At 40.6% G+C, this 15,788-nt stretch overlaps 1 protein-coding gene across 8 annotated transcripts in view; it reads right to left on the minus strand.

Moving 5' to 3' along the window:
- The window catches only part of LOC115743838 (putative protease Do-like 14), a 25,358-nt gene extending 10,074 nt beyond the window's left edge, over positions 1–15,284 (minus strand). The window contains exons 1-11 of one of the 8 annotated variants that reach the window (XR_007197893.1): positions 14,991–15,258; positions 14,767–14,822; positions 14,162–14,254; positions 13,882–14,067; positions 13,660–13,766; positions 12,879–13,096; positions 12,653–12,734; positions 11,962–12,110; positions 11,408–11,528; positions 10,709–10,801; positions 10,095–10,278 (exon numbers count right to left, since the gene is read on the minus strand). Coding sequence is in view for 6 of the 8 variants with exons in the window: in XM_048276566.1 (XP_048132523.1) it covers positions 11,408–11,528; positions 11,962–12,110; positions 12,653–12,734; positions 12,879–13,096; positions 13,660–13,772; positions 13,882–14,067; positions 14,162–14,254; positions 14,767–14,822; positions 14,991–15,070 (1,098 nt within the window). In the remaining 2 variants the exon portion in view is untranslated. The other 7 variants (XR_007197873.1, XM_048276566.1, XM_048276676.1 and 4 more) reach the window with 7 other exon arrangements.
- Positions 15,285–15,788: the final 504 nt, after the last annotated feature.

Consider the following 15,788-nt stretch of genomic DNA (forward strand, 5'->3'; position numbering starts at 1 on the left):
ATAATGAAAAGAAGATGAAGAAGGGAAGATGATGAAGGGAAGATAATGAAGGGAAGATGAAAATGAAAGGTGAAGAAATGAAGATGAAGAAGGGAAGATGAAAATGGAAGGTGAAGAAATGAAGATGAAGAAGAGAAGATGAAGATGGAAGGTGAAGAAATGAAGGTGAAGAATGAAGGATGAAGAACTTCGCCTATAAAAGAGAGAGCTCTTGAGAAGAGTTTTAGAAGGGGGAAGTGGAAGAGAATTGAGAGAAAGAGTAGAAGAGAATTGAGAGAGTTTTTTAGGGGGAAGTGGAAGAGAATTGAGAGAAAGAGTAGAAGAGAATTGAGAGAGTTTTTTAGGGGGAAGTGGAAGAGAATTGAGAGAGAGAGTAGAAGAGAATTGAGAGAGTTTTTTAGGAAGAGTGGAAGAGAATTGAGAGAGTTTTGAGAGAGTTTTTGAGAGGAATTTTTAGAGAGGAAAAAGAGAGTTCTTGAGAAAAATCAGAAGAGAAAATTCGAGAGTGAAGAAAAGTGTTTTAGTCGAGCATCATCTTCGACGAGTCCCGACACATATTTCGCCCTCGCAACCCAACAAGGCCATTGCTTGCCATTTTCGACGACAGCCGCGTTCTTCCCAGCTCCGAGATCTTGAAGGGAACTATAACGTGTATGTGAGTAAGATTTTGTGTAATAGAAGGTAATCCTTTCCATCTCGATCTACAAAAATGTAATCGTTTGGTTTGAATATTTGTTTGTTTATTTTAGACATGCCACGTGTTTCAAATTTTAACATTATTACATGTTAATTTATTTTTATAAATACTCGTGATCTGGCTGCGTTTTCTTTCTTTCTAAATCACCCATGGTGTATATCGTACAAAGTTCAATGTTTTACATCCCCATAAAAAAGAAGAAAAAACCAAAAAAATTGCATCTTTGAATTTCAAGCAAAATCCATCAAAATAGCCAAATCAAATATTTTTCATGAAAATGGTACCGAAAGGGCGTTAGAGAAATCTGACGTAACCAAATCCCCGAATTCAAAATCTCTGGTTCGCGGAAATAAGATAGTTTTCTCCCGCTATTTTATTTAGGTTTCTAATCAACCTACCAAAAATGATTAGTGGCGGCTCCAAAAAATGAAAAATCTTTTGCAAGATAATCACATGAACCATAAGTTGCGATTTGGTATGGACTTGGGAGAGTCCGAGTTAGGTTAGTTAATTAATTAACCTGATAATCCATTAGCCCGAAAATTAACGTGTTTATTTTTTTTAGGTCGCGACAGCTTGGCGACTCCGCTGGGGACCCAAAGAGGACTTAGGCCGGATAATTTCATGAAAAAGAAATCACTTGATTTGGTAAACTTTGGTTGAATTCTCATTCTTAGGTGTTAAATGTTTTTGCAGATTGGGAGTTATAAGGGGAGGAGTGATCGGCTAACCCTTTGTTTTGCAGGCTTGGTGAATTGGAATTGTGATTTAACTTTTGAATCATGGAAGCGGTGTTTGCCTTTAATTGTTGTGCATGATTTATCGTATTTGCACTACATCGCACACAACCCGTGACCGGACCCGGGTCACACTAATAGTTTTAAGATGGTATTTAGATGGTGCTTTAACCTTGGCGGTAAGGTTTCGCTAAAGGTTATCCCATCCGGATCCCGAAAATTTTTCCAAAAAATGGCTCAAGGGTCGTTCTCATACACGTGAGGCTACGATGCATGAGAATTGCCCTTGTCGACCGAACCAAGCCGAAGTGATTGGACTCGACTAGTCATGACTATTGTACGCGAGGTTGCGACTAGTCATGATGATTGCGCGCGAGGCTGCGACATGTCATTTCGTTCATCATTTCACTTTGCAAAAGCCTTTTGGATAGATAGAATAAGATTTAAATTCACAATTCATGCGCATGTCTTTGTGATTGGCATTTTCTTCATATGAGAGGTAATTTCTTGTCTCTTGTACCCTGTTATCTCATTTTTATTTTGGGCCGGTCCATGGTTTAGGTTGATTGTTTAGAAGTTTCATTGTCTTATTTTCAATTTCGCACTTTGCTTCCGTAGCTTTTACAATTTCATCGGTTGTCCTCAATTTTGATTTGGCTTATTCCTGTTGTGCGATTTTTACTAAATTCTACGATCGAGCTTTGAGTAAGTGCCAAACACGAAAGTTGTAGACCTATGTTTCAACTAATATCTTGCAAAATTTCAGAATTAAATTCATAATTTAAGATGGCCCTTCGTTTTTTCAACAACATGCGGTTATAACAGTTTTCTGAACGTGATTGTTTTGGAGAGACACATTAAACTGATTTGATCCGTGCATTTCTAGTCTGATTGGCCAACATAAAAGTTGTTCATCACCTTCTCAACTATAAGCTCGTAAAATTTGGACATGTTTTGATCAACGTACGGATTAATACGAATTTTTTCGTAAAAGCGGACAAACTGAAAATTACATGTTTCAATCCTTTGGCCATAATCACTTTGTTCGTTTGAGTCTAGAGGGATGTCATGGGCCGGCTCGCTATTCTTGCTCCCTATACTCATTTTGGGTTTGTTATTGCGTACAGGTAATTTGTCACGGATCCTCTACACATTACTCGATCAATCGCAAAGAGGATGGCCAACATCAACACTACCGTCGGTCTTGCCCTAGACGAGAAACTTGACTCCTTGACCGAGCGCTTTGAAAGGATGATGTCCCGAAAGATGGAGGAAATAATGGCCGCCTTCACCACCAAACCGCAATCATTCACCTCCAGCCCGCCGCTAACCATTCCTGCTCGAATTCCTCCTGCGGATAACTCCGGTAAAGCCCGGGAAGCTACTCCCTATCCGACAATGCCACTAGATGATGTGGTCATCACGGGCGTGAGCTCGAGCACGCCGCCCGTAGTCCCAATCCCTCAAGCCAGCCCCTGGCCCCGGGTTGAATGGTGATGCGGCCAAGTGTTGGCCCAAATGGAACAGAGGATCCGAGAGGTTGAGGGAACTCACAACATACCCCGGATTGACCTGTCTATCTTTTCAAAGGTCGCAGTGCCGGAGAAGTTCAAGATGCCCTACCATCTGGATGAACTGGTGGAGGAATTTGAGGATATCTCATTTGAGTATTTGTCCAGGACTCATAATCGATTCGCTGATGCATTGGCTACCTTGTCTTCAATGTTACAAGTCGCCAATGGACTTGAGGTTGACCCACCGAAGATCGAGGTATTAAAAAAGACGGCATATTGTATGGCCGTAATCGATGAACCCGACGGTAAGCCGTGGTACCATGACATCAAAACTTATATTCAGAAGCGGGAGTTCCTCAAAAAGTACCGTATCTGACCAAAAGTACATAAGGAAGATGGCCTCGAAGTTCTTCTTGAACGGAGAGAATTTGTACAAGCGGTCATTCGATTACGTCCCGCTAAGATGCATTGATTCAACCGAAGCGGTTCGTCTGATGATAGAAGTGCATGAAGGGATCTGTGGTCCACACATGAATGGCCACTTGTTAGCTAAGAAGATTATGAGATTGGGTTATTATTGGCTCACGCTCGAAAGAGATTGTACTCAGCATGTCCGAAGCTGTCACAAATGTCAGATTCATGGTGACAAGATTAATGTCCCTCCAAATGAGTTGCATCGCTTATCCGAACCATGGCCGTTTTCTATGTGGGGCATTGATGTTATCGGCCCTATCAACCCTAAAGCATCCACCGGCCATCGATTCATCTTGGTGGCGATTGACTATTTCTCCAAATGGATCGAAGCCGCATCCTATTTAGCGGTCACGACACGAAATATCGTGAAATTTATCCGCCGGGATATCATTGCTCGATACGGTTCACCTAAAGCCATAATCACCGACAATGGCTCGAACTTAAACAACAAGCTAATGGACGAATTGTTCAAGGAATTCAAGATCAAGCATCCGAACTCTTCCCCATATCGTCCTCGGATGAATGGAGCAAGAGAAGCCGCCAATAAGAACATTAAGAAAATCTTAGCAAAGACGGCTGAAAATTATCGCGATTGGCATGAGAGGTTGCCATTTGCACTTATGGCGTATCGGACCTCGATCCGGACATTTACGGGGGCAACCCCGTATTCTCTTGTATATGGAATGGAGGCTGTTCTACCGGTTGAAGTGGAAATTCCTTCCTTACGTATCTTGTCTCAAGCTATGCTGAGGAAGCACGATGCAGCTCGGAATCAAAACGACAGGACCAAAGTTGATTGGAAGATCAATACCGGGAAAATCTACCGAGCAAAAGGTACTCGGCCACTTCCCAATCAAGAATACATGTCATACCAACCTTCCGCTGGTGGTTCTAGCAGGCAGACCGGTTGATCATCCCTACAAGTTTCCGAGCAACGGCGGAAGCTCAAGCTCAAGGGGTCAGATCGCTCACGGTGAAAACAAAGTGGGAAATCCGTCGCTAGTGTTAGCAAGTAACACTACCCAATTCGAGTATCAATCAGAAGATTACTTTGATGATGAGCTCACCACATTGATCAGCCGGTTCGGAGCTGAAGGACCTCCAGAGTTGTGATCCGAAGCAAGTGATTATGGATCCTTGAACAACGATCGTTGGTGTATAATCCAAGACAAAATCAGTCGATCATTGGAATGGCCAAGCAAGAGAGGTGGAACCAATCTCGCATGAATACTTCTTTGATTCCATGTATAGTTCCCCTGCGTGGGATATTTTTTTTTACTTTCTAGCTGTCTAGAATTTGCCTAGAGTTAAAGGGCGAATTTTCTCCTCCCTTATCAAATGCGTGAGTTCCTTGTTAAGCTAGGCCCGTAGAAAATCAATTTGTGGACGACGCCCCTGAACGCCCGTAAAAAGAGATTCCGAATAGCCTTACTTGGGAGAATACGAGTAAAAGGCCAAGCGGACTCAAAGATGGGTAACTCCGTATCGTCCCAATTGGCTCTCAATCATTTCAAACTCGATTTAAGCTTATTTCATTCTCGACAGGAGATTGCCAACTGTTTTGAGAACAATATAACAAAAAGCGAACCAACCGTGGACGCCAACATCACCACGGCCTAGTGGTTGGGGGAATGACAGTGGTCCGAGGTGTTCCGGGTTCGATCCCGGGATTTGGCATCAATGTACAAAGATTAATAAAAACCTTTTTGCTTCAGTAGTTCAATGACCGATTGAAGCTCAGCCCGGATGGTTACAAAACCGGAGAGATAACATCCCGGCCATACAATCCGATCCAGATGAGTTGATCTTTTCAATTCAAAGTTCACAAGAAATTCGTACAAGGGTAAAGCGGTATCGTTTCAACTCGTTTAGGACATGAGAACGTACATTGATGCTTTCCCTTTTGATTTTTACGGGGGTCACTGCCTTTCCGGATAGGGAAGTATCCATTCTCCCCGAAAAATTAATGAAATAAGAAATTCCTGAAGCCTTTGACAATCTCATGTCTCGAACCGGATAATGAAGTTTTTGCAACTCATTTGCATGAGCGGGGGCAACTCCCAATCCACGCCCCTAAAAAGTTTCTTATGTGCTTGCGAATTCTGTCCACCAAAATAAAAAGTTGCTGCATTTTATATGCTCAAAAACACTCATACATTGCATAGTTTGCGCATGATTGTTCCTCATGTTTAATTTACCAACTCTGAATAAGGAACATGAACTACATAAGATACATCGAATGTATGGAATGGGGCAGGGCGGGATGATGAAAGGCAATCCTTTCCCAAACACGTCCCATTTTTTCGGGAGAGTTGAACGATGGCTAAATTCCGCATTCCCCGAGGTAAAGAGTTTTCTCGCGAAAGGTACGATAGCCGAAATGACAGAGGCATTCAGTTTTCTATCCCAAACACTACAGGTGATCCATTGATTACCCCTTTTGAGCGGTGGTTTCATTTCTTTACCCCTGTTAAGAACCACCCCACATCGGGGTCCAGACGAGTTAATTTCAGCAGCAACACGAGGTAAATGGTTAGAAATTTTCTTGCTCGGACTAACATTAATCTTCGGGTGTTTCTTTGCATTTATACTCGAATTTTAATTCAAGTGCCTTAGGATGATGAAGAGCATTCATTTCTCTATCCTATACACTTCATTCTTTGCATAGCCCACTTGAGCCTGCAAATTCATTTCTTAAACCCCCGTTGGTGATCATTTGCTCATTCCAAAGACGAAGATAGCATTTTCCCAAGGATTAGAATTGGAGATGGTCGGGTCAACGGGAGAATTCCCGAATGGACTCATTTCTTGTATGCTACATTTTTTTATGCTTGCTGTAATTCCTGGTTCAAAGTCATGGGATTGTAAAAAAAGGAGAGGCAAACTCACTTAAAGGAGAAGGGCCCGCTCTAAAAAAAAAAAAAACAAAAAAAAAAAAAGCAAAATAAAGAGATGTCGAAGGGCTCTCAAAGAAAAAGGAAAAGAAATCTTTTCTCGAAAAAAAGAAGAAAAAAAGAAAAATGAGAGTCGGGAGTAAGAAAAGCAAAGGCCGATCTCATATGAAAATTTCAAGCATAGGAAAAGCAAAGTGCCTACCAAAAGTAAGGCCAATGCACATTCATTTGTAAAGTACTTCTGAATTTTGAATGTACATTTTTGCATGTTAAGTTGTAAATTCCATGTACATGTTTGCATTGTGTCTCTTGCAAATCCTTGACAGACACTTGTTGTGAAGAAGACTCCCCAAGAAATCGGTTTGTAAAGTGCAATTTTCAGTAGAAAACTACCATCCCTCATTCAATGATGGTATTCTTTCTGAAGACATTTCCGGAAGACCAAGATCGGTGACTAGTCGGCGATGATCACCAACGTCAAGCCCCTTCTCATTTAATTTCGAGCCAAAACGAGCCTTTTCGTTCCTCGGTCCCCAATCCTAGCCTACGTTATAACCCTCCAAAGTCTCTTTCGATTAGGGCACTTGAGTTAACGTAGAGTTAAATGATTTTAAGCATCACTCGAAGAAGTTCGAGCAAGATTATTTCTCTCTCATTTTTGCAGGATTCTTGACTTGTAAATCCGGAGCAAATGATGAAGAAATTCATTTCAAAGAACCTTGACTCAAACTGGAGTCCCCTTTGTAAACCTTTGACCTAGCTCTCATTACGGTCCTAATCAAGACCTCCGGATCGACTCGGTCGTATCAATTGCGAGATTACTTGGATCCTTATCGAATGCGATGATGGAAAGATTGAGTGATTTCTCTTGAATCCTGAGACAAGATAAATAGCTTTTCTCGAGAGTGAGAGAAAGCCCTTTGGATGAAGTCCCCCATTCAGCTCACATTCGAGGTATTCGTAATGTGAGAACCTCCCTGGACAAAATTGGTAATGCAAACTTGACAGAATGGTTATGCATGAACCATAGTATGAGTGATTGCATTATACTCATTGTTGAATATGTTTGTGTGTGTTACCTATGACATTCTATGATAGGTAATACATTCCCGATGTTCGAGTTCCCTCCCAAGGTCTCGAAATTCATCCAAGGATTATTGAATGAGCAAGTTTTGTTGGCAAATGCCTACCAGGTACGATACGACAATCCGCTTCGTTCCTTGATTAATCGTTTGGAGAACCCGGGTAAGTTTTCGAACCCCTTTTCAAATTAACAACTCTTCTCATGATAGTTGTTATGATTCAATTCGGAGCAATATGCCCCTTTTGTACTTATCGATTCCATTCGATGGTGCTCCTATCAAATATTGTTCAATTCGGGCAATATGCCTCTTCCGTCAAGTCGTGTAGACATATGCACTGGCGATCTTGACATCTTATCAAATCATAACGACGTAGCTCTTATGGTTTCAATCTCGGGACGTGAAGACATATGCACTGGCGATCTTGACATCTTATCAAATCATAACGACGTAGCTCTTATGGTTTTAATCTCGGGACGTGAAGACATATGCACCGGCGATCTTGACATCTCTTCAAATCATAACGACGTAGCTCTTATGATTTCGGTTTCGGATCACGAAAACGTATGCACCGGTGATCTTGACCTTTAGTCGACTCATAATGACATAGCTCTTATGATTTTCGGCTCCTTTATCAAATCATGAAGACATATGCACTGGCGATTTCAACATTTAATCAACTCACAACGACGTAGCTCTTGTGAACTTGATTTCACTTCTTTCGACTCACAACGACGTAGCTCTTGTGATCTCGAACGACACACATATTTTGCGCTGTCTCGCACAGGAAAAAAGCCTGCGAGTAACGGATAAGGCACCGATACCTTAAAATCCTTGCATCTGCCAAAAGAAGCTTGGAAATTAAGAGAACCATTAGCTTACGAGAAATTTGGTAAAACAGGTATTCTTGTATGCGATCCATGTGCAGTTTCTCTAACATGAAAAAGGGAAATTATGACACATATTATTTACGAGTCTTGCATATCATGCATCACTTCATTACATAAAAAATGGGATTAAAAATCCCGCCAAAAAGTTCATCCATAATTTGCACTGTCAAAATTTAGGATTCAATTTTGTCTTTGAGCGGAACCTCTACGAGCCTCCACTCAAAGAGGGGCACTGTTGACGCCTAAATTTTGATTAATCTATTTTTTGCATAAAAATTATAAAAAATCATCTCACATATTTATTTTTAGCGTACATTGCATTGGCATATAATCGGGCAAAGCGGAACACTTAATTTAGCATGCGTCTAGACTAGGCACGGGATGGAAAAATACACCGAGAAGATTTGAAACTTCAAGGACTGTATTGCAAATACTTAAAATTTCGGGGACCGTATTGCAAATACTTGGAACTTCGGGACTGTATTGCAAATACCAAAAGAAGATGAAGAAGGGAAGATGATGAAGGGAAGATAATGAAAAGAAGATGAAGAAGGGAAGATGATGAAGGGAAGATAATGAAGGGAAGATGAAAATGAAAGGTGAAGAAATGAAGATGAAGAAGGGAAGATGAAAATGGAAGGTGAAGAAATGAAGATGAAGAAGAGAAGATGAAGATGGAAGGTGAAGAAATGAAGGTGAAGAATGAAGGATGAAGAACTTCGCCTATAAAAGAGAGAGCTCTTGAGAAGAGTTTTAGAAGGGGGAAGTGGAAGAGAATTGAGAGAAAGAGTAGAAGAGAATTGAGAGAGTTTTTTAGGGGGAAGTGGAAGAGAATTGAGAGAAAGAGTAGAAGAGAATTGAGAGAGTTTTTTAGGGGGAAGTGGAAGAGAATTGAGAGAGAGAGTAGAAGAGAATTGAGAGAGTTTTTTAGGAAGAGTGGAAGAGAATTGAGAGAGTTTTGAGAGAGTTTTTGAGAGGAATTTTTAGAGAGGAAAAAGAGAGTTCTTGAGAAAAATCGGAAGAGAAAATTCGAGAGTGAAGAAAAGTGTTTTAGTCGAGCATCATCTTCGACGAGTCCCGACACATATTTCGCCCCTCGCAACCCAACAAGGCCATTGCTTGCCATTTTCGACGACAGCCGCGTTCTTCCAGCTCCGAGATCTTGAAGGGAACTATAACGTGTATGTGAGTAAGATTTTGTGTAATAGAAGGTAATCCTTTCCATCTCGATCTACAAAAATGTAATCGTTTGGTTTGAATATTTGTTTGTTTATTTTAGACATGCCACGTGTTTCAAATTTTAACATTATTACATGTTAATTTATTTTTATAAATACTCGTGACTGGCTGCGTTTTCTTTCTTTCTAAATCACCCATGGTGTATATCGTACAAAGTTCAATGTTTTACATCCCCATAAAAAAGAAGAAAAAACCAAAAAAATTGCATCTTTGAATTTCAAGCAAAATCCATCAAAATAGCCAAATCAAATATTTTTCATGAAAATGGTACCGAAAGGGCGTTAGAGAAATCTGACGTAACCAAATCCCCCGAATTCAAAATCTCTGGTTCGCGGAAATAAGATAGTTTTCTCCCGCTATTTTATTTAGGTTTCTAATCAACCTACCAAAAATGATTAGTGGCGGCTCCAAAAAATGAAAAATCTTTTGCAAGATAATCACATGAACCATAAGTTGCGATTTGGTATGGACTTGGGAGAGTCCGAGTTAGGTTAGTTAATTAATTAACCTGATAATCCATTAGCCCGAAAATTAACGTGTTTATTTTTTTTAGGTCGCGACAAACAGATCGCTTTGGACATCGATCATACTGCAGATAACTACGCTTTGATCAAAGTCGAGGCCTTGGAGGAGCGACATCTTTCTCCTCGAAAGTAATGGTCAGACGAACCAATTTTTCCTTGCCAGACCGGACCCTCTTCACAATTACCATGACAGGTGCTCCAGGTCTCTCCCCCATAACATCCATCATCTGCAACAAATTGGTAAATCAAGCGCTTTAGTTCTCGTTCTCAATAACGATAACTAACCAAATAAGTCAAGACAGCTGAAGTTGAGCTGCCATTGCAAACTGTAGACACTTCAGTTTATAGTGAAGAACTTTGTTTGTTCATTCTGCATAATTTATCTTCACTTCTTTGATTTTATATACCGTCTAAGATTCCTCATCTTGAAACTACTTTTCATGTAGAGACTGACAAGCCTTTGAAGCCTTACTCATTTCACGTCAAGGATAGGCCGACATCAAGTAAAACGAGTGCAAGTCATTCCCACGAACGCGTTGTACACTACTTGAGATCTTTGATTAAGATTCCAGTGTTCGATTTATTATTTGCTCAATGTGCCAAGCAGACAACTTATGAATCAGAATTGACGCTTGTTAGATCAAGAAAACTTTTTACCTCTTTCATGTTTCGAACTTGTTTTAGATTGAAATACATGACGACATCACCGGTTCGAATGCCAGCACGATCAGCAGGGGATCCTTTTATTACCTGATGAAGATAAGAATACGTAAGGTACAGGCAATATAAACAAATAAGAAGCATGCATCTGTCTAAAAAGGTCAGCTTGAACAGCATATGGGAATATGATGACCTTAGATTTCAAATTTCCACGAGGACGCAAAATACAAGTTTCACTGTCAAAAGTAGTGAGGATAGATTCATGTGGATCGACACTTTCACTAGTCAAATGATTACTCAAAAGCATGCAACATAAGTCATCTCCTGAAGAGAGAGCTTTCTTTGGGGCACTTTCACAAAGAAATGACAGCACCAGCGTGGCGTTAATGTCACTTATTCAGTATGGTTCTTATCATAGCACAGTCGACAAGTAATGTTGGTTTATTTGACAGAACATTTCTCCGAACGAGGTTTTCATGAATAATTTCAAATAGCATGTCTCACGAGGAGAAAGAGAGGACAAATGAGAAGCAAGATGACGAGTTAAACAAAACAAGAGCGACCTTAGCAATACAATATCCAACAGTAGCAAATTTTGTACACAAAATTTGGCCGCTCTTCTGAAAAACTGACGACATTGTGGAAAAAGAGAGAGGACATTTCCATAATTCCTGAATAAGAAATATCAAGACATACCTTTTGTACAAAGACACCTTCTCTAGCATTAGGAAATTGCGGGTAATATTTTTTAAGTGCTTTGAAGTTCTCCTCGCTGACGTTCTGCATAACCCAGCCAAAATCAGGTCGTACAGGCCTCCTGCCACAAAGTTACTATCTGTCACATAGGTAAAGAGAACATGCTTGAAATATCATAAATTCTCTAACCAAGAACTTACTCAAATGATTTCTATTAGGAGATAAGTTTGGAGAACTAATACTGCAGAAGACTTTGACATGACCAATTTAGTTACTGATGAATGACTAATTGTTTAAGCATAACAGAGAGATGTCATCGAACTATTTCTTTTCCATCCAACATCTGGAGTTGTCACAGAAAATGCAATAGGAAGTATCCCATTGATCAAGAACGACATGCACATCAGGATATCAATGAAACACTTGCTTTAAGATCAGTCACCCATTTTGTTATATGATAGAGAATAGGAGACTATTGAATATCATACCGATAGAAGAATTCATAACGACAGTTACATATAAAGCAGGTTCTGAGGCACCAAAATAGAACGTACCGACAATTCTGGAAGGGCTTTATAATTGCTGAAATAAAATCAACCGGTACTGCAAAGCTCACTCCAGATGCTTTTTCCACATTCACAGTCCCAAGATTGACACCGACTACTTCTCCGTCAACATTGCAAAGAGGACCCCCAGAATTTCCCTTCATAAACAACGAAAAGACGGCAACTTGTTGTCAAGTTAAGGAGCATACCACAGTTATGCCAAAAGAACTAGCTTAGGTTGGACAGAGAAGCGCATGCACGTGAACTTACCATTGATGCAGTCCCAGTTCTATTCACTTAGACTGTATTTGTGTATGGTCTACAAGTCTGCATTATAGACATCCAGGTGATGATAGGCGGCAGCCAACATTTCACGGATAGGTGGCATGCTAATGACGAGATACACAATCCCCCTTTTTCCATTTCTCATGCTTCTAGAAATTCTCAAGTAGCATCGCACCTCTCTGTTGGCTAGACTTACTTTCCCCATATAACTAATTGCCATCGTACTTCCTATTCTTCCCACATTAATGTAACACATATCTAGGAGTTTGACCAGAACTGTATCCTGATTCCTGATATAGCAGCTAATGCACACAGACTCGTCTAATGTTATTAAGGTTGAATATGTGAATGCAACAGCAAAGGAAACACAAACCAATCACAGACAGGGGCAAACACAGGATTTGTTGTATCTTACTGGATTGATTGCACAATCTGTCTGTAGATACTCCATGGGCATTCCTGGAAGTCCTGACTCATTCTTTGTGCGATGAACACAGCTACATTAAGCAAAAGAAGGAAGGAAGGAACTGTCACTTCAAGTAATAATTGCACATCCATACTTTGGTGATGATACAATCAGCTAAGGAATACAAAGCCTTGGACAAAAATTAATTGCTTGGTCAAAGTACAAGCTGAATGACCTGATAATCCCGAGCGTAACAGTATGTTGAAGGGAAAGTGGACTGCCCATGGCTATTGCCCAGTCTCCAGGACGAAGCTTACTAGATGAGCCAACTTTTGCTGTTGGAAGGGGAGAACTTGGGGAATCGATCTTTATAACGGCAATGTCAAGATCCACATAAGCATCAACAACTCGGCCTACAATACTTTTCTCCACGTCTTGCAAGCATACAGAAACCTGCGACATTCTTTCTGTAAGCCAAGAACCCAGGACCATCCACGCTTAAATCGGTGAGTTTTGTCTAGAAAATGGAAGCATCCACAATCTTTAGTACTCAAAGTACTCAACCAAGTTTCAATATGGATCTGTCTGGGCCTTATATACATGTAGCCCCCTCCACCTAATGTTTATACTCTGGTTTTTGGACTTTCTTAACAATTTTTTTTCCAACACAGTGACATACAAAACCAGAACATAATTTAACCCAAGTCCCTGGCACTTCAGAGTTACATTCTCATCAACATTGGGTCGAGGAAGCAATACGTGCATGTAAAACTCCACCAATCATGCAGATACTGGTAGTGCAATGTTCTTTATGCCGTCCAGTTACATGCTTATGTGCAGAGAAATACAATGACCATATATTGAGCAAAGTTGAAGGGTAAGAAATGGTAATCTTTCCCATCCTTAGATAATATCATAACTTCCAAGATGACATGGTAAATAAAAAAAAAACAAAGTGAGAAACTTGAACTTAGGCCACTAAATTTGGACAGCAAAGTACATCCTCAGACACCAACCTCCCCATCAGCCGAATATATAGCGTTTTTTGTGTTGAAGACAACATGAGCACAGGTCAAGATGTAGCCATCCTCATGAATAACAGTTCCAGAACCTATCTCCCCAGCTAGCACAGACCAGCAAGATAAGGAGAGAGTTTTCAGATTACCGCAAAAAAAGATAAAAGTAACAGAAGATTTTCGGCCAGGAGGACTCAATACTAGAAAGATCGCATGGCATACCTCGCCCTTGTTGAGAATATACATTAGCAACTGCCGGAGCAATCCTGGCAGCAGCATCGGCAATTGTATCTCTGTCAAAATATCTGTTATTTGGTTTTGCATTTGCTTCAGATTTAGCAGAAGCTCCCTTATTTGTATCAAAACATCTAATCAAACTAGTTTGAAGAGACTTGGAGGGAAGTACTTCTGCAGGTGGCAAAAGCAGAAAATGAACAAATGATGACAAAAGGAAAAGAGTGGTGTTAAACGTTGCTTCTGATAAAATTCAAAGGAGACAAACCATGTCGCCGCTGATTCAAGGAAATAAATGCCGGGAGAGCTGGCATGAATTCTTTGTGCAATTGGACAGGAATCGATACTGATGGCCTTGATTCTGGCATTCAAACAAATAAGGTAGTTTATTAAAAGGACTGTCAACTACAACTACAAAAGAACATAAAATTAACCAGGGGATCTGCTACCCCCTCCAAGATCCTTAATATGAATCCAACCTATGCCGACAACACATTTCGACCTTTAGATCTAATGGCTCTCTCGTGAGATTCACCTACCCCTAGGATCTGGAATTACCGATTCTACATTCACCAGAAACATGCAATAACATTACCATCTCTGCTAAAAATGTGTGGCGGGGACACGGGTTCCACCGGGCACGGCCTACAAGCATTCTAAAGCGCACCATATCAGACGAACTCTTGAGCTTCTATTTACTGCAAAGATGCGCCAGAAAGATGTCCTAATCCGCAGAAATAAGAACTTTGACCTAAGAAGGTGGACCACATATACTTCCTGTTTCTAGGCAAACAGACCCAATTGCAACATATTAAACATAGATGCGCCAACATATAACAGAAGCATTTGCATGAAATAGACCAAGGTACTTACTGCCAGCATTTGCCTGAAACAGAACAGAACCAGCAACAGCAATTCCGGCCATCTGTAGCATAAAATTTTACACGGGGGAAGAAAATATAGTGAAAATTTTACTCTGCTAATGATACTTTGAAAGCCAAAGTTCCTCCGGACTTCCCTCCAGCAGTAAAAGCTTTTGCAGGCACGCATTGGAACAGAGCAATGTGCAGAGAGGAAAGAAGCAGAAGCAAAATTACCTGTAGGAAGCTCCTGAGCAGAGATCAAGTGATAGTGATACCCCAGATTCAGTTGATGTCTCCATCGAACGATCCCACATAAATACAACTTCTGATCCTGCAAAGAAACAACCTTAAGTTGTTGACTCCGAGGTCAATGTCCAAGTTTGATCCAGGTGTCATGCTCTGCATGATTAATGAATGGCATTTATTTGTTGGGTTCTCGTTTCGAAAAAAGAAAAATGACTCCCGGGTTTCGTGTGCGAATGAATTTCACGTTCCCAGGCGAATCAAATTGCACCGCCGCGACACGATTGTCCCAGATCAGAAACAAAAAAAATCGACACTTGCCGTATATAATATATATGTCAACGCTGGTACAGCTTCGATCTTTCATTTCAATGACTTGCAATGAAATGATTCGTGCCGGTTAGACAGTGACAGGGCCAGCACGTGCATGTTATATTCCTCGGATAAAATTTCACACTGTTTTAAATAAAAATCTAAAGTGACTAATTTAATATCAGATAAAGGCTCTAAACTCGCCGGCCGGCCAAATGTTCGCCATCCGACAAGCGTGTGACATTTCCGATTGCCTATCATCGTGCATACGCACATATGACCGTCAAGAAGCATATAACTATTTCTGAAATAGAAAGCATAAAGCCGACATGGACTTTTTTGCTCAGATTTGAAGAAGACAAAGTCAAATGTAGTTCCATGAGAGTGTGTTTCGCGTTTTAGTATATTTTCCCCTGCGATATACTTGAAGCATAAACTTCGCTCTGTTTTAAGTGCCAAAAATATCCTGTGCAGGAA

Source organism: Rhodamnia argentea, chromosome 1, assembly GCF_020921035.1.
Source record: "Rhodamnia argentea isolate NSW1041297 chromosome 1, ASM2092103v1, whole genome shotgun sequence".
In the NCBI taxonomy this organism is placed as follows: Eukaryota; Viridiplantae; Streptophyta; class Magnoliopsida; order Myrtales; family Myrtaceae; genus Rhodamnia; species Rhodamnia argentea.